This window comes from Gordionus sp. m RMFG-2023, chromosome 1 (genome assembly GCF_954871325.1).
Source record: "Gordionus sp. m RMFG-2023 chromosome 1, tfGorSpeb1-WG-v2, whole genome shotgun sequence".
Classification (NCBI taxonomy): Eukaryota; Metazoa; Nematomorpha; class Gordioida; order Chordodea; family Parachordodidae; genus Gordionus; species Gordionus sp. m RMFG-2023.
This window is the reverse complement of record NC_088775.1, coordinates 30,049,207-30,073,252: the sequence shown is the minus strand read 5'-3', so window position 1 is coordinate 30,073,252 and position 24,046 is coordinate 30,049,207. Positions and strand designations below refer to the sequence as shown.

The window sequence follows — 24,046 nt, the reverse complement described above, 5'->3', positions numbered from 1 at the left end:
ATGAACTTTAATATCAAATATTTTTTTTAATATCTAATGTTTTATTATAAAATGTATTTAATTATTACTATAAAATATTGAATTAATAAAATATATAATCAAATTTGCTTCCTTTCGTTTATTTTTGGTCTCAAATGATTAAGGAAAGTTCCAAAAAAAGATTTTTTTTGAGCAGCTTTAGTAAAAATACCATAACTTTATTTAGAAGTAAATGGAAATCTAGAAATTTTGTATTTATTATCTCTAATATTTTTACAACAAGTGTGTAAAATTTTAGGTCTTAAATTATATTATTTTCTGAGATATAGTAATTTAAAATTTGGGGTAAATAGACCCCATTTATGTAACCGCAGGAGTTTTTTCCACCTATGTAGTGAAGGGTTAAAAAATGAAATTTTTGGCTTATCCATGTGGCTATAAAAAAAAATGTGAAAATATTTTTTGACAATATAAAAATTGCAATTTTTGTAACAATGGAGAAAAGGGATAGTGTTGTTAAAAAGTTGAGTTCTTACGACTTGCGACTCGAGTCGTAAAAAACGGCTCCGACTCAAGCCGATCAAGAAGCCGCATGAGTCGGCTCGCTTAGTCGGCTAGCTCAAAAATATTAATTTATTTTATTTAATGCAAATAATATGTTTTGATTATAATAAAAATGGATTTATTTATTTGATTTTTTTTTAAATAAAAAAAAATTAATATTTTTAGGCTAAAAATTTTAAGCAAAAAATATATTTTTATTTTTGAAACATATTTTGCTGATTTTTTGATGAAATTTTATTCTTTTGTTTTATCATAAAATTTTATTCTTTTCTTAATTATATCATAAATAAATAATCTTTTAGGTCAAATCTTCTATAGTTTTTTTTATATTATTTTTATAAATATATCTATATTTTAAGTTTATTATTAGAGGTGGCTTTTTCTAAATAATTTTTTTCTAAATATATCTATATTTTAAGAATATTAAAAGAGGTGGTTTTTCTTTTTCTAAATAATTTTTTTTCTAAATATATCTATATTTTAAGTATATTAAAAGAGGAAATTTTTCTAAATAATTTTTTTATAAATATTTATGTCAATAATGCGACAATTGTCGTATGCGTTATTTTTTAAGATTTTTTGGACACAAAATGGTTATAATATAATTTATATTGTAAAGATATTATATTATAAATTCAATGAAGATGTTCCCTGGAAAAATGATAATTCTCATAATAGGTGGGTATTTTTAAACATATAAGATTTTTTTGTGATGCTAATGGGCAAAAAGATGTTTCTTTTAGCTAAATAGGCTAAAGGAAGTATTGCAAACATTTAAATAAAACTTCAGTGAAGATGTTCCCTGAAAAAGTGACAATTGTCATAATCGTTATTTTTAAAGTTTTTATGCAAATGGGCATAAATATAGATTGCTAACATGTTAAATTAAAAATTATGAAGATGTACCCTAGATAAATTCTAATGACAATTGTCATAATCGTTATTTTTATTTTCAATATTTTTAATTTTTTTAGCCTAAATAGGCTAAAATAGGTATTGCTAACATTTAAATAAAACTTCAGTGAAGATGTACCCTAAAAAAGTAACAATTGTCATAATCGTTATTTTTAAAGTTTTTTGACGCAAATGTGCATAAATATAGATTGCTATTATGTTAAATTAAAAATTTAATGAAGATGTACCCTAGATAAATGACAAAATAGTTATTTTTAAAGTTTTTTTGACGTAAATAGGCTAAAATAAGTATTGCTAACAACATGGCTAAATAAAACTTCAGTGAAGATGTACCCTAAAAAAGTAACAATTGTCATAATCGTTATTTTTAAAGTTTTTTGACGCAAATGTGCATAAATATAGATTGCTATTATGTTAAATTAAAAATTTAATGAAGATGTACCCTAGATAAATGACAAAATAGTTATTTTTAAAGTTTTTTTGACGTAAATAGGCTAAAATAAGTATTGCTAACAACATGGCTAAATAAAACTTCAGTGAAGATGTACCCTAGAATAGTGACAATTGTCATAATCATTATTTTTAAAGTTTTTTGACGCAAATGGGCATAAATATAGATTGCTAAGATGATAAATTAAAAATTTAATGAAAATGTACCCTAGATAAATGACAATTGTCATAATAGTTAATTTTAAAGTTTTTTAAATTTTTTTGACGTAAATAGGCTAAAATAAGTAATGCTAACATGTTTAAATAAAACTTCACTGTAGATGAACCCTAAAAAAGAGACAATTATCATAATTGTTATTTTTATAGGTATTTAGATTTTTAAATTGTTAAAATTTATTAGATAGTGAATGATAAAATTTATAAATTTAAAATATAATTGTACCTACAAATTATCATCACCTTATGCTTATAGCCCAGCCTACTTTTACATGTATTTTATCACTTGTTTATTTATATTTACAGGTAAATATATTAAAAAACTCTACTATACCCTCTACCCTAGCCCTATATTTTAAAAAAAATTAGGCATAAAATTTTTGTTTTAGATGTCTTTACATATTGTCAAATAATTTATATTTTTAATTCTTATAAAAAACAAGACGCTAATATTCTTCTGTATAATATAAGTTTCTAATTCATGATAAAGCAACTTAGAAAACAGTCGGAATTTACTAGTCTATAGACTCAAATCAATTGAATAAGATTTTACTTTTTAAAAATTAAAATTCTTTTTTTATTTATATAATTTATTTATTTTTTCGCTTGATTTATTTTTTTAATTATTATTTTTATATAAATCATGTTCGCCTTCGCTTATGCCATTATAAATGGAAATAATTAATAAACATAAAGAGAAAGTTAATAAATAAGAAAATTATTATTAAAAAAAATAGGAGAGGAATGACAGACTAAATAAAAATAATTTTTAAATATATCTAATTCTATAGATGAAGATTTCCAATCGACCTCACAGTCGCAGCAGGAAATTGAGGTATAATTATGTATTTTATTTTTTTGTTAATTATAAAATATAATTTTATTTTGGTATGCTTGAAAAATGAACTTATTCTTATTTGAGCAAAACTATAAATACTAATATCAGAGAATCTCTGATTTGCAGAGATATCATATGCACGGCCCGGCCCGCATCTTTTTTAAAATTATATTCGCGGCCCTACTTTTTTAAAAATAGATTATAAATATTATTAATTTTTATAACTAATAATGGCGATTTCAAATATTTGGTTTTTAAATATACGGCCAGGCCCGATTTTTTTATAAAAATTTTTCAGAACCGGCACGGTCCGGGTATATTTAAAAAAAATTAAAATACGGCCCGACCCTAAACTAATGATGGGCATATTAAATGATATAATTATATATATAAATTCTGTGGCAAAATAGGAAATTTGCAATTCAACCAGGTTTCTATTTTTTAAATTATTTTGCTTATGATTTTTTTTTTCAAAATTTACAGAAAAGAAATAATTACGATTATGGGCCATTCCACGTCAAATCGATCACGATTCGACCGACCCCTTTTAAAATCGTTAAAAATTTCTGGAATTATTTAGAAGGGTAAATAAATGAGAAAGCCGTTTATTTTAGCTCTCTAGCACATATGGTTCTCGAGATATAGGGGCTCATAGGTACAAAAAAGAGCCACTTTGGAATCTGTAAAATTTTTAAAAAGCTTATATCTCAAGAACTATTTATAGTAAAAAGATATATAATATATCATATTGTAGGTAAATATCTAAAAGGCTATCAAAAAATAATAAAAATTGGCGCCAATTTGAATCTTTAACTTCCGGTTTATCTATAATGTTACCTGTATTTTTAAGCAAAAAAGGGAGTTTGTTTTCGAAATTTTTTTATTTAGACACCTTTTATAAATATATATACGATGTCAAAACTTTGGCGACGCTATCGACTCCAAATATTTAAAAAAATAATAGATGGCGCTTTATGAAATTACGGATTTTGTGCAAACTTATCAATAAACGGATATTTTCACTTTTTATACTAAAAATATTTTAAATTTCTATTAAATATACTAAATAAATTGAGGGGCAGTGTGGGTAAATGCCCATTAGACACTTAATAATGTAATATATTTCCAATAATAAAATCTTTCGTATAATTTTTTTATTATTCATTCATATTAATAATATAGAAATAGAGATAGACAATCATATTCATTCCATAATTTAAAATTTGTGAAATGTTATATTTAATATTTGCGATTCTGTTGAATTAGAATAAAATTTTGTTTCAATTTTATCCTGAGAAATTGGAAAAAAAGCATGAAATTTTTGCGTCCCTGGTATAGTACGGGCTTTGTCGAATCTCTCTTTTAAAATTATTTGTTCTTTCTCATATTCATCTTCCATAATATAGGAGAACTCTATTCCTTAATAAAAAAATTATAATATATATATTAATAAATTATAAATCATATACCTTTTATATTTTCCTTACAATAGGCAAAAAACTCTTTAGGAGAAGTTATTTGTTCTGAAGTAGGTCTTTGTAAACTTGCTCTAGCCACTAAACGCTTGACGGTACCTCCGACCCCGTCACAAGCTGATTTGCCATGAGATGTAGCCCAGAAATGCCACTAAGCTTTTATCTCGAAATCATATTCATGGTGGCAAAGATTGATTAAATTTTTCCGATTTTTATATTGAGCTGCTGCTCCATATGAAAAATAGATGAATTTTTTTGGCAGGCATTGAAATTTCTTTGTTAAGTATTGAACTAAATATTTTTGGAATATATGAACCGCAATTGTATTATGAACGAGAGATTCAGATATTATTACGAAACTTAAATGATTTAAATTATTAAGTGACTTGTAATAAATGACAAAAGGATGAATGGTAACTTGAGATTTATTCCAGTGAAACCCCTGTACTTCATCTTGAACCACAAAGGCATAATTTTCAGCAAAATATTGGTAAATTTTTTTTGGTCATCCAAGGTTGAATCTTTCTTAGATTCTTGCGATAATTTGCATGTTTTTGTAAATTAAATGGGTTACAACCAGAGTTGCCAGGTCAAAATTTTCAAATTGTGGGAGAAATTCGGTATTTTGTGGGAGTCATATAAAAATTGTGGGAGAAATATGAAAATTGCTAAAAAAAAAAAAAATTGCGGGCATAGCCAACTATTTTTCAAAGCCAACTATTTTTCAAAGCCAACTATTTTTCAAAATAAAATAGCCAACTATTTTTCAAAATAAAATAGCCAACTATTTTTCAAAATAAAATAGCCAACTATTTTTCAAAATAAAATATCCAACTCTTTTTCAAAATAAAATATCCAACTCTTTTTCAAAATAAAATATCCAACTCTTTTTCAAAATAAAATAGGTAACTATTTTCCAAAATAAAATATGCAACTATTTTTCAAAATAGGTAATTGTACGACACAAAATTTCTTAAATACTATCTTTATTATTAAAATAACATATTGATTTATTATAATATATTAATTTTGTTTAAAAATAAACCAACGATCTTTTTTAAATACAAAAGAATGTAAACAAGATAAAATTTTATAAAAAAAAAGTATACATTGTAGAACACAAATGAGCAAGGCTATCATCAATGTTTTAGGATATAAATCCAGAAGGTCAATTCTTGACGATTTGAAAGATATGCAAACATATGCAATTCTAACAGATGCATCTAATAAGGAGATATCAAAACATTTCCCTTGATCCTCCCCTATTTTAACAAAATTAATGTCATTTCAATAAAACTATTAAAAAAAATTTCTCCAGATATGAAATATCCAAAGACATAGCTAACCATATATAATGGTAAATATGGCAGATTTGTCATTACCAATGAATTACATGGCAGCTTTCTGATCTGATAATTCCTCAGTGAATTTGGCAAAAACCAGAGTGTATTTACAGAATTGAGTCAGCATAATGTTGGTTGACAGGTTCCTCCTAATACGCGCCATTGTAGAATTTTAAAATTTTACAAACCTTTAAAAAATAAATAGATTATAAAAGCTGTCCTAATATTTTGAAAAAAATTTTCAAAAATAAATGGCAGAAGTATATTTAGGAATTTTACATATAGGAAATCTACTATATGCAGTTGCAATCAGAAGAATATAATTTAATAAAGGTTCACTAAATTATGCTGCAGAAATACCAAAGTAAGAATATTATTACTATTATCGGATAATTATTAATAAGATTTAATATGATGTCATGTTTGAGGAGATTGTAATGCTTCTTTATTTTTATGATTTGCCAAAATATTCAAAATATTAATTTTACAATGTAAAAAATAAATTTATTTCATTTTATGCAAATGTATAAATAAGATTTTATAAAATATAGAAAGTCAAATAGTTATAGTTAATTATATTTTATTTGAGATTTAAATAATGGAACTAAACGTTTACCGTCGTTATTAAGATATTTATAAAATTCCTGGCATGACATTTTATAATTTTGTTTAACCATTAACTCGGCCTCTAATGTTGTTAAAGCAATTCGATTTATCTCCTTTCTCCAGGCAGTCCTCATCAGGCTAAAAATGCGCTCCGATGAGGCATTAGGATGAGGTAAGGAGAAAACATACTCGCAAATTTTTTCCAAGCATGGGGATTTATCGTTATTACGAAAAAATTCTACCCATTTCTCCTCTGCTTTTAGACCATCTAACTTTAAGTATTCTGGCGAATCATAAAATATGGAAAAAATAACAATCTCTTCAAACAAGGCTTCAATGTCTATCGGTAATTTTAATATATTTATTAAATTACAAAAACCATCAAATGATGGTTTCTGTTCCAAGGTCATAATATTTATACACTTGTAAATAGAGTTATTAAAATCAAATCTTGATTGTAAATATTCCAAAATTGTCTTAATAAAAATATTTGTTTCATTTAAAAATACGTTAATTATAGTAATATTTGAACATTTTAATATGATATTTTTAGCAATAGCGCCATAAAATTTATTATCTATTTTTAACTGTAGAGATGAACAGAGCTGTAGCATGATTTTGTGAATCTTTATCAATAAAGAATCTTCTGATTGCAACTGAATATTAACTACATGAAGTAGATTTCCTACATGTGAAACTAATCCCAAATATGCTTCGGACATTTCATCCTCGAAAAAATTTTCAAAATTTTAGGACAGCTTTTAAAATCTTTATTTAAGAAGTATTTCTTTAAGGGTTCGTAAAATTTTAAAATTCTCTCGATGGCAGGTATTAATAATAACCACCTGATAGGTACATATCGCAACAACTCACACCATTCCAAATCAGACCACTCCACCAATTCTTTTAATTCAGTGACTCTTTTAGTTGATGAACTAAATTCGTTAAAACATTTCATCACAATTACTTCGACATTTACAGATAGTACATTCATTGCCTTCTTGCAAGAATTATGCAGTATATGGCATATACAGCCAATTGGTATTAATTCATTATTGTGCTGCCTCAATTCGGTAAATACACTTTGATTTTTAGCTATTGTTGAATAATATATTAATTATATTTATAATCTTTTGCTTGACATATACTTCATGGAATAGTATAAAAGTAAGTAGTGAAAAATATTATTTAATCAATATTATTCATCCACTAACTTTATTTAAAAGAATTAGAGATTAGAATAATATCCACTTCTAAAAGTTCTATTCTTCTAACACATTGGAAAATATCGAGTGGAGCACTGCAATTCTAGATAACGATATAAAATATATTGAGTAATTTAAAATATATTTATAATAATTATACATACTGTTCTAACTTCTATTCTTTCTAACACAAAAATTTTGAAAATGTCGAGTGGAGAATTGGAGAATTTTATAAAAAAATAAATATATTTTAGAGCGGAAAAATAAAATAAAAGAACTAGACATATTTTTCGAATAAATATTTAAAATTTATTTTAAAAATATAAAAATAATCAAATACTGTCTCTCAAAATTATTTATATATTAAAAACATTAAAATGCTAAAAAAAAATTGTGGGAGAAATTAAAAAATTGTGGGAGCTTTTTGTGGGAGATTTCTAATTGTGGGAGTGAGATGTATGTGAATAAACTAAAAAATTGTGGGAGACTCCCACTGATGGGGGGAGACATGGCAACCCTGGTTACAACATCTTGATATTTTAATATTTGGTATATCCATCTTTTATATAGAATAAAATTTTATTTAATTTGAACCTAGAATATGGCTTGTTTAAAATTAATCTGATCGGAAAAAAAATTATATTAAACAGAAAGAGATTGTTTTAAACTTTTAATTTTTTAAAATTATTATCGTAAAATATAATCGTTAATATATCTAATATAAATTCTTTTTTAATGCAGCTGTTATATTATCGTGCCAAAAAGTCATTCGCTATTATAGTAGTAAAGCAGAGATCTAAAATATGTAAAAAAAATAAGGATGGTGGGGGGGGGGGAGCAGAACTGGAAAATTTTATGGCATTTCTTATAAACTTATAAATATTTTCATTTTTAGAAATAATATTTTTTAAACATTAGCGCCATCTATTTTTATTTACGATTTTTGATAAAAATGTATATTTTGGAAGAGTCGATAGCGTCGCCAAGGTTTTGACATCATACATATATTTATAAAAGGTGTCTAAATAAAAAGCAATAAAAAAATTTCGAAAACAAACTCCCTTTTTTGCTTAAAAATACAGGTAAAGCATTATAGGTAAACCGGAAATTAAAGACTCAAATTGGCTCCAATTTTTATCTTATTTTGATAGTCCTTTAGAGATTTTTTTTACCTACAATATGATATATTATATTATTTTTTTACTATAAATAGTTCTTGAGATATAAGCATTTTAAAAATTTTACAGATTCCAAATTGGCTCTTTTTTGTACCTATAAGCCCCTATATCTCAAGAACCAGGTGTGCTAGCGAGCTAAAATAAACGGCTTTCTCTTTTATTTCCCCTTCTAAATAATTCCAGAAATTTTTAACAATTTTAAAAGGGCTCGGTCGAAAATGGGCCTTTTTTGATCAATTTGACTGTAATGTAATAACATTGTTAGAAATTTTTAAAATAAAATAAGTTTCTATTTTAAGATTATAGTTCCTGTTGTGTTTTCTTAATGAATTATATATATATTTAAAATTATAAAGAAAATTTCCTGCTAATTATTTTGATAGGATTTTTTTTCCGGAAAATATTTTTTCCGGCTAATTATTTACTAGAATTTATTTTTCCTGGGATATAGTTATTTTAAAATCTAAAAAATGGGGAATTTATTTCCGGGGAATAATTTTATATGGTAATTTTTTCCCGATAATTATTTTTTTTATTTCCGAATACCCTTCGACGAGCCAAATTTTTCAAGATAGACCCGGCCCGAATTATTTTTTAAAATAATTATTAATTTTATATAGACTTCTACTGAGTCATTTAGGTGTAGTTCAATGCTGGAAATGAATGGGGATGATTTCGTGAATAGTTCTGATATTTTTAATATTAAGAATTATTTCTACCATACTCCAAAAAAGACACATAGGAAATGTTCTTTATGCCAGAAGATGTATCGAGTTAGTACGGCGACAAGTATATATTTTTTAAATAATCATTCATAATTTTTATAAATATTTTATGTGTGTTAATTCAATAAAAATACCAAATTATCAAAGTTGTTAAACCATATTTTTATAAGTAGCGCGCTACCGCTATCGCTGCCCATCAAAAAAAATGTAGCACGCTATTAGCTAGTATTTTTTTTAAAATAACTTTGGTTACCTATTAATATTTTTATAAAAAATAATTATAAATAAATTTGTTTTATTTTTTGTTTATAATGCAAATGCATAACATAATACATAAAAAGGGAAGTTTTTATGGTTCTAATTATGGCCTTTTTGTCTGCTATCTAGCGCGCTATTACCTATCAATCAATAACAAAAAAGGTCCAGCTACTTAACTACTCTGATTAAAATAAATCATTTTAATTTTAGATTCTCGACATTATGTAAGCCTTCATTAGATAAATCTATTAATAATATAAAATCTAGACCTGTGCGCCGATTCGATGTCTCAATTTACGGCGGCGGTATTTTATGTTTGCCACCGCGAGTAATCAATTATCTTATATATCCTAGACATTTTATTTTTAATAATCATTTTATTTAAATTAAACTTTAGAAAATCAATTATTCCTTCCTTTATTGTTTATCAGGGCGGGGCACAGGTCTAATAATATCTAATGACTTATTAATCAGAATAGGTTTTTATATCATCTATATCCTTAATATTTCGAAACTTTCAATAAGTTTTACTCCCCATTCACATTTTATAAATATTTTTAGCAAATTTACGAAGGCATATGAAGTCTATGCATCCGGGAGAATTATCCACCAAATGCATCGAAGTCCCTGATTCATTGTTCGGAAGAAAATTATCTGATACCGAAAATCTATATATGAATAAATTAGTCATAAGATACCTAATAAAAAATAATTTATCGTTTAATGTATTGGAAAGTGAAAGTTTCAAGGATATGTTCAAATATGTTAATAAAAATATAAAGATTGTCTGTCGACAGACTGGCAAAAAGTATTTGTCTACTATATACCAAAGCGCTAAAGACAACATTATAAAAATTTTAAAAAATGTAAAAGGCCTTATTTCTTTAACCACAGATCTATGGACCCAGAATTCTATATCATATTGTGCTATCACTGTACATTTTATTGATGAATTCTGGGTGTTGAAAAATTTTTTATTGGACATTATAGAGTTTCCATACCCTCACAAAGGGGAGGACATATGTGAATTAATTATATCGTGTTTAAAAAACTTTACAATAGAAAAGAAAATATTAACCATCACCCATGATAATGGGTCGAATATTATAGCAGCACTGGATTTAATTAACCAAAATTTCCAATTTAAATACAAAAAAAACATTAACAGTCAGAGATGCCTGGCACATATAATAAATATAATTGTGAAGGAAGGCATCGATTCGTTTTCTAACGAGTTATCTACTGTAGAAAAATTTGTTAGAAAATTGCATAGAAGTTCTAAATGTATGCAACAGTTCATCAAGATTAGTGGTGTGCGAATACCGATGGATGTGGTAATTCGATGGAATAGTAAATACATAATGTTATCGAGTATTAATAAAGTATTATAAAAATATTTAATGTTCAATAATTATTTATTTTTTATAGAATATCCAGGCTGTGATAGAGTTGGGAAAGAATATTTTTGGGGAAGAGAATTTTTGCTTAAATAGTGACGAATGCGATTTTTTAAGGCAACTAGAATTATTTTTATACCCATTTTATAAAATAACATGTGAAATATCATCTGAAAAATCCCCTACAATAGGGGGCAATTCTCTACATCGACAAAATTTATAGGGAGTTAGATAGGCATGCTGCCTATCACTCTAATGAGGCTATTAAAATGGCTTCCAAGATAATGTTAAAAAAATGCGCCATATATACATCCCTCATGACAAAATTTGAAAACTACGTAGGTAGTTTTCTTGACCCAAAAATCAAGAAAATCTTTATCCCTAGTTTTATGAATTCATCCGGATATTATGAAAGATTTAAAGACTTATTTAATAATTATCAAGCTTCATCCAGTCAAGAATATGATTATGAGGATCCCGACTCTACTATGATGTCGGTAAATATATTGAATGAGTTGAGAAGGTAAATATAATTCTAATTATTTATATACAATCATTCATATTTAATATTTAGAGATGCTTGTGTTAAGCAAAATCCGGCTTTAGACGAGATTGAGGATTATTTGGCGGATCCTGTGGCTAAGACAACAGTGGATGTTCTTGGTTGGTGGTCTGGAAATTCCAAGAGATTCCCTAGGTTGTCGAATATGAGATTATTTAGGGCAACAAACAACATCGGTTGCGAGTGAAAGATTGTTTTCAAGGGCTGCCGATATTTATACCAACAAAAGAAACAGAATGTCATCGTCAACTCTGAAAGAATGTCTTTCATTAAATTCATGGGACATTAATATTTTAAATTTAAAGGAAGATTTATGGAAATAATTTTTTAGCAGATTTTATTTATACATTTAATATAAAGTGAATGTTTTTTTTATAAATAAAGAATATATATAGTTAAAAAATGCGTCCCTATTTATTTTTTTTTAAATTTATAAAATAGTTTTATCGAATCGACGTAAGATATAAAATAGATATTTTAACTAAATGATCTTGTAATGAAATGAACTTGACTCTAGCGTAAATTCCGACTGTTTTCTAAGTTTATTTTTGAATTCGAAGATACAGAAGAATATTAGCGTCTTGTTTTTTATAAGAATTAAATATATGAAATTATTTTACAAAATGTAATGATATATCTCAAACAAAAATTTTAAGCTAAATTATTTTTAAAATATAGGGCTCGAGTAGAGGGTATATTAGAGTTTTTTATATATTTACCTGTAGTTATAAATAAAACATGTGATAATATACATGAAAAAGTAGGCAAGGCTATAGGCATAAGATGATGATAATATAAAGGTACAATTTTATTTTAAATATATAGCTTTTATCATTCACTATCTAATAAATTTTAACAATTTATATACATTCTTAAATTAATTGTTTAATAGGTTAATATAAAAAAAATTGATTTAAACAAACGAATATATAAAATATAAGTTTTATTTATATTAATAAAATTATAATTTTCATGCTAAACATTTACTTTTTAATTAATTAAACAATTTGATATATAAATGCCATAATAACAACACGCGAGCTTTTAAATTAACATGATTAAAATCTATATTTTTATCGATTTGCATCAATAAAATTATAAAATAACGATTATGACAATTGTCACTTATCTAGGGTACATCTTCACTGAAGGTTTATTTAGATATGTTAGCAATACTTATTTTAGCCTATTTAAGCCAAAAAATTTAAAAAACTTTAAAAATAATGATTATGACAATTGTTACTTTTCTAGGGTACATCTTCACTGAAGTATTATTTAGACATGTTAGCAGTACTTATTTAGCCTATTTACATCAAAAAAATTTAAAAATAACTATTATGACAATTGTCATTTATCTAGGGTACATCTACATTAAATTTTACCTGTTAAAGAAACATATTTTTGCCCATTAGCGTCACAAAAAATCTTATATGTTCAAAAATACCTACCTATTATGATAATTATCATTTTTCCAGGGAACATCTTCATTGAATTTATAATATAATATCTTTACAATATAAATTATATTATAACCCTTTTGTGTCCAAAAATTTCAAAAATTTAAAAAAATAACGCATATGACAATTGTCGCATTAAAAAAAAGTTTGACATATTAATAAAAAAATAATTTAGAAAAACCATTTCTTTTAATATACTTAAAATATAGATATATTTATAAAAAGAAAAACCAGCTCTTTTATATATTCTTAAAATATAGATATATTTATAAAAAAATTATTTAGAAAAACCACCTCTTATAATAAAATAAACTTAAAATATAGATATATTTATAAAAATAATATAAAAAAAACTATAGAAGATTTGACCTAAAAGATTATTTATTTATGATAAAATTAACAAAAGTATTTCTTAAAAAAGATTTAAAAATTTATAAAAAAATCAACAAAATATGTTTGTATTTCAAAAATTATTTTTTGCTTAAAATTTTTAGCTCGAAAATATGAATTTTGTTTTATTTAAAAAAAATCAAATAAATAAATCCATTTTTATTATAAGATCAAAACATATTTGAAATAAAATTAAAAAAAAATTTTTGTTTGATAATAATAAAATATTAATATTAAATATAAATAAAATAAATTATTTCACTAAAAATAAATAAATAAAATTCTAATTATTTAAAATATCTCAATAACATAAAAATAAATTTTGGGTCTAAATTTAAATTAAACTCAAGCTAACCTCTGAATCAACTAAGTGTGCCGACTAAATGAGCCGACTAATGCGGCTCATTTAGTCGACTCGAGTCTGAGCCGTTTTATCGACTAGAAACTGGCTCGAGTCGTAGCTAAATCGACTCGGCTTAGCCGTTTAACAACACTAAGGGATTTAGATTTAACACTTTGAAAAAATAACAAATTTTTTTGGTGCGAGCTAAACCCCCCCTCAAAATTTGGAAAGGGGCTAAAAAAACAAAAAAATTAGCGGTAAACCCTTCCCCCTCAAAATTTGGAAAGGGGCTAAAAAAGAAAATTAGCGGGGGAGCCTCCGTATCCTCCTGGCAATACACCCTGATGATTCTTGATGGCCAATGGCATCATATTAAAAGATTTATGAGGCTTTTGGAGTTTAATCTTTAGAATAACAAAACAAATATTCAATAAGAAAGCAGTAAATAAAACCAACCCAGATATGTCTACTTAATCATTATCTTACATTCTCATGCACAATAAAACTCTAGTATATCTAAGATTTCCGATAAAGATTGTTGAGTCAAACAATTTCCTTGCTGGTGTTTCCCAAGAGAGAAATCTTATATGCAATATACTATCGTGTGTGTCCCCAGCCTACAAGGTCTTCTTCATATTTAAGAATGAAATTACAAAGTACATTGCGATCCTCACAAAATGGTATCCTTCTAGAAAAACAAGCTTAAGAGTCTAACCTATTAGGGAAAAGCTACCTTACGCCCAAAGATAGGCTAGGACGCCTTCGTTATTTAACGCTTTCATATCCATGCGTCCATTTTGTAACACCATCATAGGTAAACTAACCAGAAATTCTACTATTTGGAAACCTCTTTCGCTAGGTTACCCCTCCCCCTAGAGAAACGATAGCAATTGATTGGAAACTCCGTTGCATACCTTAAATCGAGAGGACAACCCGAGGGCGATTACACTTTCCCATCTCCATATGGAATTATTATAAATTTTTCGAAGCATTCCCATTGGAAAATCTCAACCCACCTAAGTCACAATATTAGTCTCGGGCTTAATTATAGCTATACATTAGCATCGCGCTCTTTATCTTCCAAAGGAGCCACTCCCTTGTATCAGGGATTTTGCTAAGAGAGGGGAGCACTATTGAATTAGGTCCACTTTGGTTATATTCGATTTTATAAAAATAATTTTGGGCTTTCATGTTTTTTTTATAAAAATGCCTTTTTTCTAAAAATTTTGAAGGCATTATAATAATAAAATTATTAACTTTTTCTAATATTTCTTTCAAATGGAGAGGGGGGTGTCTAGGGAGAAATTCATAAAATATAATATTTACCAAAACAGACAAATTTGCCCCATCCCTCCCCAATTATGCTAGAGGTCCTGAGACAAACAAGGTTGAAGGACACCATTCTCGTAATATATCATATCATTTAAAATGGATAATTTTGTTAATAAATTTCCATTGGCTACTATACTGTAGTGTTAACTCGATTTCACCGATATTAAATAAGATTTTAGCCAAAATAATATTTAAAAAGTCTCAAGGTTTTGTTACTACCACACTTCTGCTATCTATAAGCAAAATTTCCAGGCTTGCAAAATAATTTATGACTAAAATATTGGAAGAGCCGTTTTTAAAAATGCCATTTAGTAACACTATTAAACTAGCTAAAGCACGCACCCATAAACACAAATAAAACACGAAACATTGGCAGATTTTAGAATTGTGTCTGTTCAGCCAATTTTAATGGAGATGGATATTATAAATTTTAAAGAGCAAAATAAAAAAATATCTAATCATAATTTATCATAGGCGGGACCAGGCCAGTAAATATTGTTTGTTGGTGAAGCCGCCCAACAAATTGTAATAATCCACCCCCTTTGGATAGATCTTGGACATTGATTGTGGAATAACAAGTCAAAAAAATCTAGTTATCCAGCCAATAAAATGCAAAAATGATAAGACCATTGTGTGTTTCTTTAAAATGCGGCAGCATGAATGTAAGACCCACTTAAGTCAGCTCAGAAATTGTTGCCGTTATGCATTTATTGTATACCGTTCTTTAAATAAAGTGCGTAAGGAAATACGACTCATTCGCGCCATATGTAAAGCCTCTTGGCCATTGATTTTCTGCACGTAACTCAACCTCTGCCTCAATTAACAAATAGAAATCAAAAAAATTATCTGGGTAATTATCTTGAAAAATTTTTTGATTAATTTTTAAAAAAACATATATAATAAAAATATGGGTTCTATAAACTTTAAAATTGCCATCTTTTCTTTGTATTCAATGCAATCTTGTTCAAGATAAGGGCCCCATTTTTCGGTAGGTTTCAATGAATTTTTGAATTTCTAATAAAATAATAGAAAAAAATATATAAAATATGTGATATTAAAAAAATCTTTATTTAACATAAAAATAAAATATGATAAACAATAAATGATAAAACCTGGTAACAAGTCTTTCCAGGCGACTTATGGATTGCGACATACATGAGGATGGGAAGGGGAACGAGAGATGCTAACGCTAAAAGCCACCCAACAACAGTAGCCCATTGCGGATATGTATAAGTATCGTTGTAAGTGAGCGGTTCGAAATATACTATAGAGGAAATCAAAAGGCCCTATTAATATAACAAAGAAAGTGCTAAAAATGGCAGACGCATCGATTCCTAACGCTAAAACATTTACTTATTTATTGTTCTTATTTTTCTTAAATGCAACGGGTTTTTATTATATATTATTTTTTTTAAACAAGATTTGTCATTACATTGAAATATTATGGGAATTTTATGAATTATGGAATTTACTAAAATATTTAGGCGATCATAACATTAACGCTTTATAGGGGAAAAATTATATTTGAAACTGACTTCGATATAGGATGATCATAGGAAAGCTTCCACAATGATATTCTAGTTTCAGACCGAAAAATGTTCGGTCTCACAAGATGGTAGTTATTTAAAAAAATATCTAGGGGAAAATAATGATGCTAAATTTTATTGGTAGATAAATAAATTTTATTATTTTATCAATAAACATTTTATTTACAACTAAAGTTAATAGTGACATAAATCCTGTAAAAGTATGATTATTAAATTAAGACCGTTTCGATTCGAGCGACTGCCAAAACATAGATAAATAATCTATTATTTATAACCATCTGGTACTTTTAAGCACAATACAAACTATCTAATCGTTGGGTTAAAATTGAGTGTGCCATAATTGACATGTAAAAAAATGAGTACATATTTTGAAGAGTTTGTGGAAAATTTAGTGCATTAGGATATGGAGGAATTCGTAAAATTTAAATCACTATGCACGTATTTTTTAATTTTTATAGCCATGATTTTGAGGAAATCGTATTGTAGCATGTAGTTTAAGACAATTTCACTGTAAAATTTTGAATCAATTTTAATATGAATCCAATAAATAGTTAAATAATAAATAAAAGGCAAAATTTAAGCTCAAAATTCATGTAACATGCTAGGATAAAACAGGTAAGTATAAAATTATTCACTTTAAAACTATGAATTTCCTATGTCATGATACACTCTAGTTCTAAAGTCAACAGTAGAATATATTAAAATTAGGGGTGTGCTGATCCACATATTTTTCACAGATCCGATCCAATATTGGTTCAAACCCGATCCGATATTTATACTGATTTTTCACCACCCCCCTTTGAACAAAATGTAATTACGAAATCAATATATTTAATGCAAAAGATGGAATTAATGAAACTTTCATTATTCCTCCTTGCAAAATTAACAAAGTAAAATATTTCCATAATTCAGATTAGAGATCTGCAAAGTTAGGCCCGGCTCGTACCCGACCCGATCGGGCTTCGGGCCGAATTCTCTTTAAAACAATCGGGTTCGGGCCGGGCCCAATATTTTAAAAAAATTCGGGCCGAATCGGATCGGACCTTGGAAATTTTTTTAAATATATCTAAATTTATCAATTTTATATTGAATTTTTTTATGTAAAAAAAAATATTTGATTTTATTTATTGAAACTAAACGACATATAACATATGCCTTTTATTTTGAGTAATTATAAAGATTAATTTCTATATTTAAATAAATTCGGGCCGGGCTAGGTCGGTAAATTGTTTTAAAAAAAATTTCGGGTTTGGGCCGGCAAAGCTTTACTAAAAAAAAATTTCGGGCCATGCCAGGCTTGAAAAATTAGGCCCGATGCAGATCACTAATTCAGATACCATATTTTAAAAAATTCTTTTATTTTAAGTATAAATAATAAAATTGGCGTTATTCTTTAAGAAGATTTAAAATAAATAAAACATTGGGTGTTCCTTTCTATTTTTATAAAAAAAAATTTTAAAATACTATAAATCTATTTAAATTTAATTAGCATTGTTTAAAAAAAAATATTTTGAAAATTATAATAATGTAAAATAAATATACACATAAAATAACAAAAAAAAAGAAAAAGGGATCGGATTGGTTTTTTACAGGTATCGGCTCGATCTGATATTTTTGGAAAACGCTAAATATCGGTACCGATCCGATCCGATATTTAATATCTACACAGCCCTAATTAAAATTGTAAGAGAAAATAAATAATAAAGTAGACCAAATTAAAAAATTACAATTATGATGGCTGGCGTCACGTATCTCCATAATATTTTCCAGTAGGCAGATGGTTTCTTGTTAATCATAATTTCTATATCCATCATAAATTTCTCCGTGCCTATTGTGTTGCAATTAATGAGAATATAAATTTTTTAAATATGTTACAAACTTTGCTTAATATTTTACAGCTAGCTTATTAATTAGAACGCCATTCTTACCATCAAACTCAGTGGGATCAGTCAGTTACAAAAGTTAAAAACTCAACAAGCAAGCCCTTTAAATCTAGATCCAATCTAACATTAGAAATAAAATAAATACGTCATAATCGGATGTCATGTCAAAATTCTTTAGGCGTCAAATTTCCTCGAAAACTAATATTATAAAACTAAGATTTAAATTTGCTTAAAATATTTTTTGGTGCAATTTTTAAACTGTCATATTTTAAACAAATACGATAATTCTGTTAATATACCATCCCCCCCCCAATACAAGAGCCCTAACACAAATATATTTCTACATTTACCGTAAACGTAGTTGATGGCAAACAGCTCAAGGAGAGATATAACCATGAGAGAAAAAGCGGCGCTGTAATGATCAATCAATTGAAGCACGTACATGCCACCTTGGGCAACAGAAGGGATACCCAACAAACATAAGAGAGCGCACATGAACCCGCAAAATGCTAGTTTACGCCGGGCCAAAAACTGAGGGAATTCGTCAGTGAACGCTGAAACACATGTTTCAAACATGGCAAACTATATTTTTTGAAAAAATAATTTCATTATTCATTTTTTTAATCGTTTAATAATAAAAAGCAGGGTTTAATGGTCGCATTTCGCTATATAGTGCAGAAAGGTTAAATAAATATTTAAATCCCGATATTGAATCTAAAACTTTTCAATGGCTCTTTATAAGGTAACCTTAAATTATTTGAACCAAAAATAGAACAATTTAGTGCCAATAAGCTATTAACCCGATTCATAAATTGGTATATATATTAGTTTAATGGTCAAGTAATTTTAAAATAATGAATATAAAAATATAATTTCATTATCGGTTAAGATGCCCATCCAATTTCGCTGTTCCGTGAAGGGCGAAATTATATATAAAATCCCATCATAATAATTGAATGTTATATCGAAAAAAATTAAGGGCATGTCGTTATAACTGAATTATCTTCAATAAAAAAAGAAGAAGTTTACAATACATTTCTAATTTATTAATGAAATGGTTGGAGCCATGATCATTGTCTGTTCAACCATGAGTGATAAGGAGGGATCGACGGAGTTCCATGGTCAGGGATTGTCGAAGATTAGGACTGGGGGACCGGACTTAGCGGGCATTTTTGTCATCGTATCCAACTCCCGTCGCGGGCAGACCCCAAAGAAGAAAACATTTATTAAACATACGTCGGTTATGATAGAAGCAAATTTTTAGGTTAAAAAATACAAACTAAAAGAAAAGAATCATAATTCTTTCAAATAAAAAAATATCAATCAAAATATATATTTTTTTTGTTCTTATATACTGCCAGTTTTGTTTACCAAAAAAAAATCCATCGAAGTATTTTTATAAAGTATATATGTATATTGGCCATCCTTAAACTGGCTAGGACCAGTTTCAAGTGAATATCATATAAAAAGCTCTGTTTATAATTTTACAATGGTGTAAAACAAAGGAAAGAATAATACAGTTGTAAGTAAAAAAGAGAATAACAAGGTATTTATAATACCAACGATGTAAAGCATAATATAATAAACACAATTAAGTAACCTGAGAATCAATTCCAACAGTAAAAATCATGAGGAAAAATAAAGAGGCCCATACATAAGGAAAGGGCATGTTAGCAACGGCTTCAGTATAGACCACAAAAGCTAATCCAGGACCTGAAAAAAATTTTTTTAAAAAAAAATAAATACGACTATAAGATTACATAAAATAGTCAGAATTCGTATAAACGAAAAAAAAGATAAATGTAAAGAAATTAAGGGGGCTAGATGGGATAAATTTTTAAAAAGGAAGAAATATCAGAGATCTATAGAGGTCAAAATTTCGGAACAGATCCGGATTTTTTCTTAAAAAATTATTGATCCCGATTCTTAAAATTTATTTTGAATAATGGCTGTATTTTGTAAATTGTTTTGAAGGGAAAATGATGAAAATATGAGCAGTAGGGGAGACCGGGGATAGTGTGTTCCCGGGGTAGGTATTTCCTTCTCAAATAATTTAAAAATTAATAAAGTTTAAGATTTGTAATTTAAGCCCAATATGTATTATAATAAGGTGCTTAAGTAGATCCAAAATTGTTTCGGACAAAATTGCTCATGAAAAATTTTAAATGCAAATTTAAGTTTCAACATACCCAAAGTAACTTTTTTAAATTTTACATTTTCACGAATAACTTTTTTTATAAAAGTTGTTCAGACTTAATATAAATTCTAAATGATAAAAAAATCTCCATTTTATCATATATAAAAATATTGACAATCATTATGTTATTTTAATATTCTAAATTTAATTTTTAAATGATCCTGTGGACCTGGGGAAGGTATTAGCGGGGTGCGTCTTTTCCTTTTACATACATTCATTAAAATATTGGTTCTGATTAACTTAGAAAAACTAACAAAGAAAATAATGATAATCAAAAGGCAAGTATTCTTCAAATGCTGAAATATAAGATACCTTTGACAGTTATAACCATGAATACGAATTTAAGTTATGGGAGGTATATTTATATATTTAAATTAGTATATATTTAAGAAACTAAGCATTAAGAGGTATAATAAATTGTTCAAAAGAAATGAAGATTTTCAAGAGCGATATCTTTACAGATCAGTATATTCTCCTATTCAAGAAGCTAAATTAACAGATTATTTAATTAAAGGATCAAGATTATTTTCAGGATTATGCCCTAATCAAGTATTTTAATCCTTTGTTATATCATATATCTCTGTAAAATGATTTTTTTTATAATCTTTAAATTTATGCCATGGTATTTCTTTAGTTAAATAATAATAAACTTGAGAAAATTTTTTTAAATTATTTACATTATATGTTAATGAAACATCTTTATTAATTTTAAAATACTTTAAAGTAAGAATTTAACTTATACATTAGAATGATATTTATTTAAGTGTGTATGATATATATATGTAAATAAAATGATGCTGCCATGTATATATATTAATTTTAAAATGATGCTGCCATGTATTAATATTAATTTTAAAATGATTTATTCAATGTAGCATTATATATATTATATCATGCATTAAATCATATCTTACCTGTATATTAAAGATTTAATTATGTGTGTATGATATATAAATAAAATGATGCTGCCATGTATATTAATTTTAAAATGATTTATTCATTGATTTAGCATTAAATTATATCATGCATTAAAACATATTTTGGTTCTTACCTATACATTAGAGGTTTAATTATGTATGATATATTTTATTATATTAATTATTAAATAAATTCAGAATAAAATTTAAGAATTAGGATTTTAATTAGATTGCCTTAATATATAAATAATTTAATGTCTTATGTTTAAATTTAGGTTAGAGTTTTAGCTTATCAAATGGCCAAGAGGTATAGTTTACAAGTACCAAAATCTTGTGAAATAACTCAATCAGCTGGTGAAGACTGGGTTGGAGCATTTATTAAAAGAAATCCAACCATTTCTTTGAGAACACCAGAGGCTACAACAAGTATAGCCAGGGCTACCAATTTTAATATGAAAATGGTTGATTTATTTTTTAATTATTTGACTGTCACAAGGGAAAATAACTTTCTACCATGTGATATATATAATATGGATGAAACTGGTTAATTAAAATATAAATGATAGCAAATCTTTAATATTTTCATAGGATTAACAACAGTTCAACGGCCTAATAAAGTTATTGCAAGGAAAGGTGAAAAACAGGTTGTGGCAATTACTACATCAGAATGTGGTACACTTATGACCTTGGCAATTGCTGTCAATGCTCTAGGAAATTCTATTCCACCTATGTTTATATATCCCAGGAAAAAATTTTATGATCATTATTTAAGAGATGGCCCTGTAGGATGCATTGGCGTGTCTAATGATTCTGGGTGGATGCTGGCTGAAGATTTAATATATTTTTAAAATCATTTTATAAAATACACTAAGCCCAGTCAAGATAAAAAAGTTTTGCTTATATTAGATAATCATAAATCTCACCAATCTATTGAAGTCATTGAGCTGTGCTCTGACAGTGGTATAGTTCTATTGACTCTCCCTCCCCTCTTCACCTTACAAAAAAATAGCCAGATCTAGGGCTAATAATCTGAAAAAAAATCAAACCAATAATAAAAAAAGTTTAAATATGAATGCTGGCAAAAAAGAATTTTGTTTAGTGTGCCACAAAAACTATCAAACTCACCACCATAATGAAGATTGGATTGTCATTTATGGGCACATGGATCATGTTGTGATTTTAATCCATTTTTTATATGTAATAAATGTGTTGTATGTTAATATTATATGTTTGTTATGATTTTTATATGAAAAAAATGAATAAAATGCTTAGAAAATGATAGTATAAAACATGCCCCACAAAAGGACAATACATCCCCCGTCTCTTTTTCATGACTCAAAAATTTTCATTTTTTTTAAATTTAAATTTAAAAAAATATATAATATTTTTTTATTAGATATTAATTTCTACCGTAGATAATTATATAAAGAATAAAATAACATCAAAATTATTTTGATAAATTATTTCTTCTCCTTTTCACAGCCTCTCAATTTTTTATGGACAATATAACCCCGGTCTCCCCTACTTATTTATTTTTCTAAGAATTGGCTTAAATTTTTAAATGGCCCAGCTGGCGCGTAGTCAACCTCCACCTCCTAGAAATTTTTTTAGTAAAATATAAAAGGTTTTCATGAATTGTTTTATCTCACAAAAATTTAATTTAATTTTCTTAAATTTTTTTTAACTAATAAGATTTTATCAACCAAATCTGGATCTCTACTAATAACTATGATTGCAAAATTTCTGGAGTATATAAAAAGTTCAGACAGAATATAAATATTGCTGAGACTTCTTGTGCTACCGGAAGAAAGAAACTGCAACCGACAAGAAGGAGCCTTTGACTCAAGCTGTTACAACATTTTTTGGATCTAGAAGAGCCTATTTTGAGTGCCCTTGGAGAAATATCATGGTATGACCTGAAAAAGATATCTCATCTCAAACGTAACATTATTAAGTGCCGATATTTTTCATTGGAATAGTCACAATAATTCGTCACAAAACTTGTGAATTATTTTTTACAACAATTTTATGCAATATTTTTCAAATATATGATATGGATTTGGCTGAAGTTATGAGAATCGCGAATATTATTATATTACAACGTAGAAAACAAAATAATATCGACTAAGAGTTTCTCTTAGATTTATGTGATTATTGAGTCTAAAGCAAAATGATATGATTTTGAGATTCACAAGTCTAGGCTTTAGCCGAAGAACTAATCGATCCAATATTAAAAACTCAATTGAGGATTACTATAAAATAATTGCTC

The 24,046-nt window shown here is 26.8% G+C and overlaps 2 protein-coding genes across 4 annotated transcripts in view; one reads left to right on the top strand and one right to left on the bottom strand.

Annotated features, from left to right (window-relative positions):
- The window catches only part of LOC135931097 (sodium- and chloride-dependent glycine transporter 1-like), an 88,861-nt gene that overhangs the window by 10,593 nt on the left and 54,222 nt on the right, over positions 1-24,046 (bottom strand). The window contains exons 8-12 of the mRNA XM_065467967.1: positions 20,264-20,376; positions 19,014-19,245; positions 18,508-18,608; positions 16,346-16,519; positions 16,156-16,247 (exon numbers count right to left, since the gene is read on the bottom strand). Of these exons, the coding sequence (XP_065324039.1) occupies positions 16,156-16,247; positions 16,346-16,519; positions 18,508-18,608; positions 19,014-19,245; positions 20,264-20,376 (712 nt within the window). The remainder of the gene's footprint in view (positions 1-16,155; positions 16,248-16,345; positions 16,520-18,507; positions 18,609-19,013; positions 19,246-20,263; positions 20,377-24,046) is intronic.
- On the top strand, positions 2,853-12,040 carry LOC135931098 (uncharacterized). 3 transcript variants are annotated; one of them, XM_065467970.1, is made up of 4 exons: positions 2,853-2,959; positions 9,390-9,558; positions 11,594-11,672; positions 11,724-12,040. In XM_065467970.1, exons 2-4 carry the CDS (start codon positions 9,420-9,422, stop codon positions 11,896-11,898), a joined length of 393 nt encoding a protein of 130 aa, XP_065324042.1. In that variant the 5' UTR covers positions 2,853-2,959; positions 9,390-9,419; the 3' UTR covers positions 11,899-12,040. The 3 variants fall into 3 exon arrangements, with proteins under 3 accessions (XP_065324042.1, XP_065324040.1, XP_065324041.1); XM_065467968.1 differs by having other exon boundaries at positions 11,181-11,672; XM_065467969.1 differs by lacking the exons at positions 2,853-2,959; positions 9,390-9,558 and adding an exon at positions 11,000-11,134 and having other exon boundaries at positions 11,181-11,672.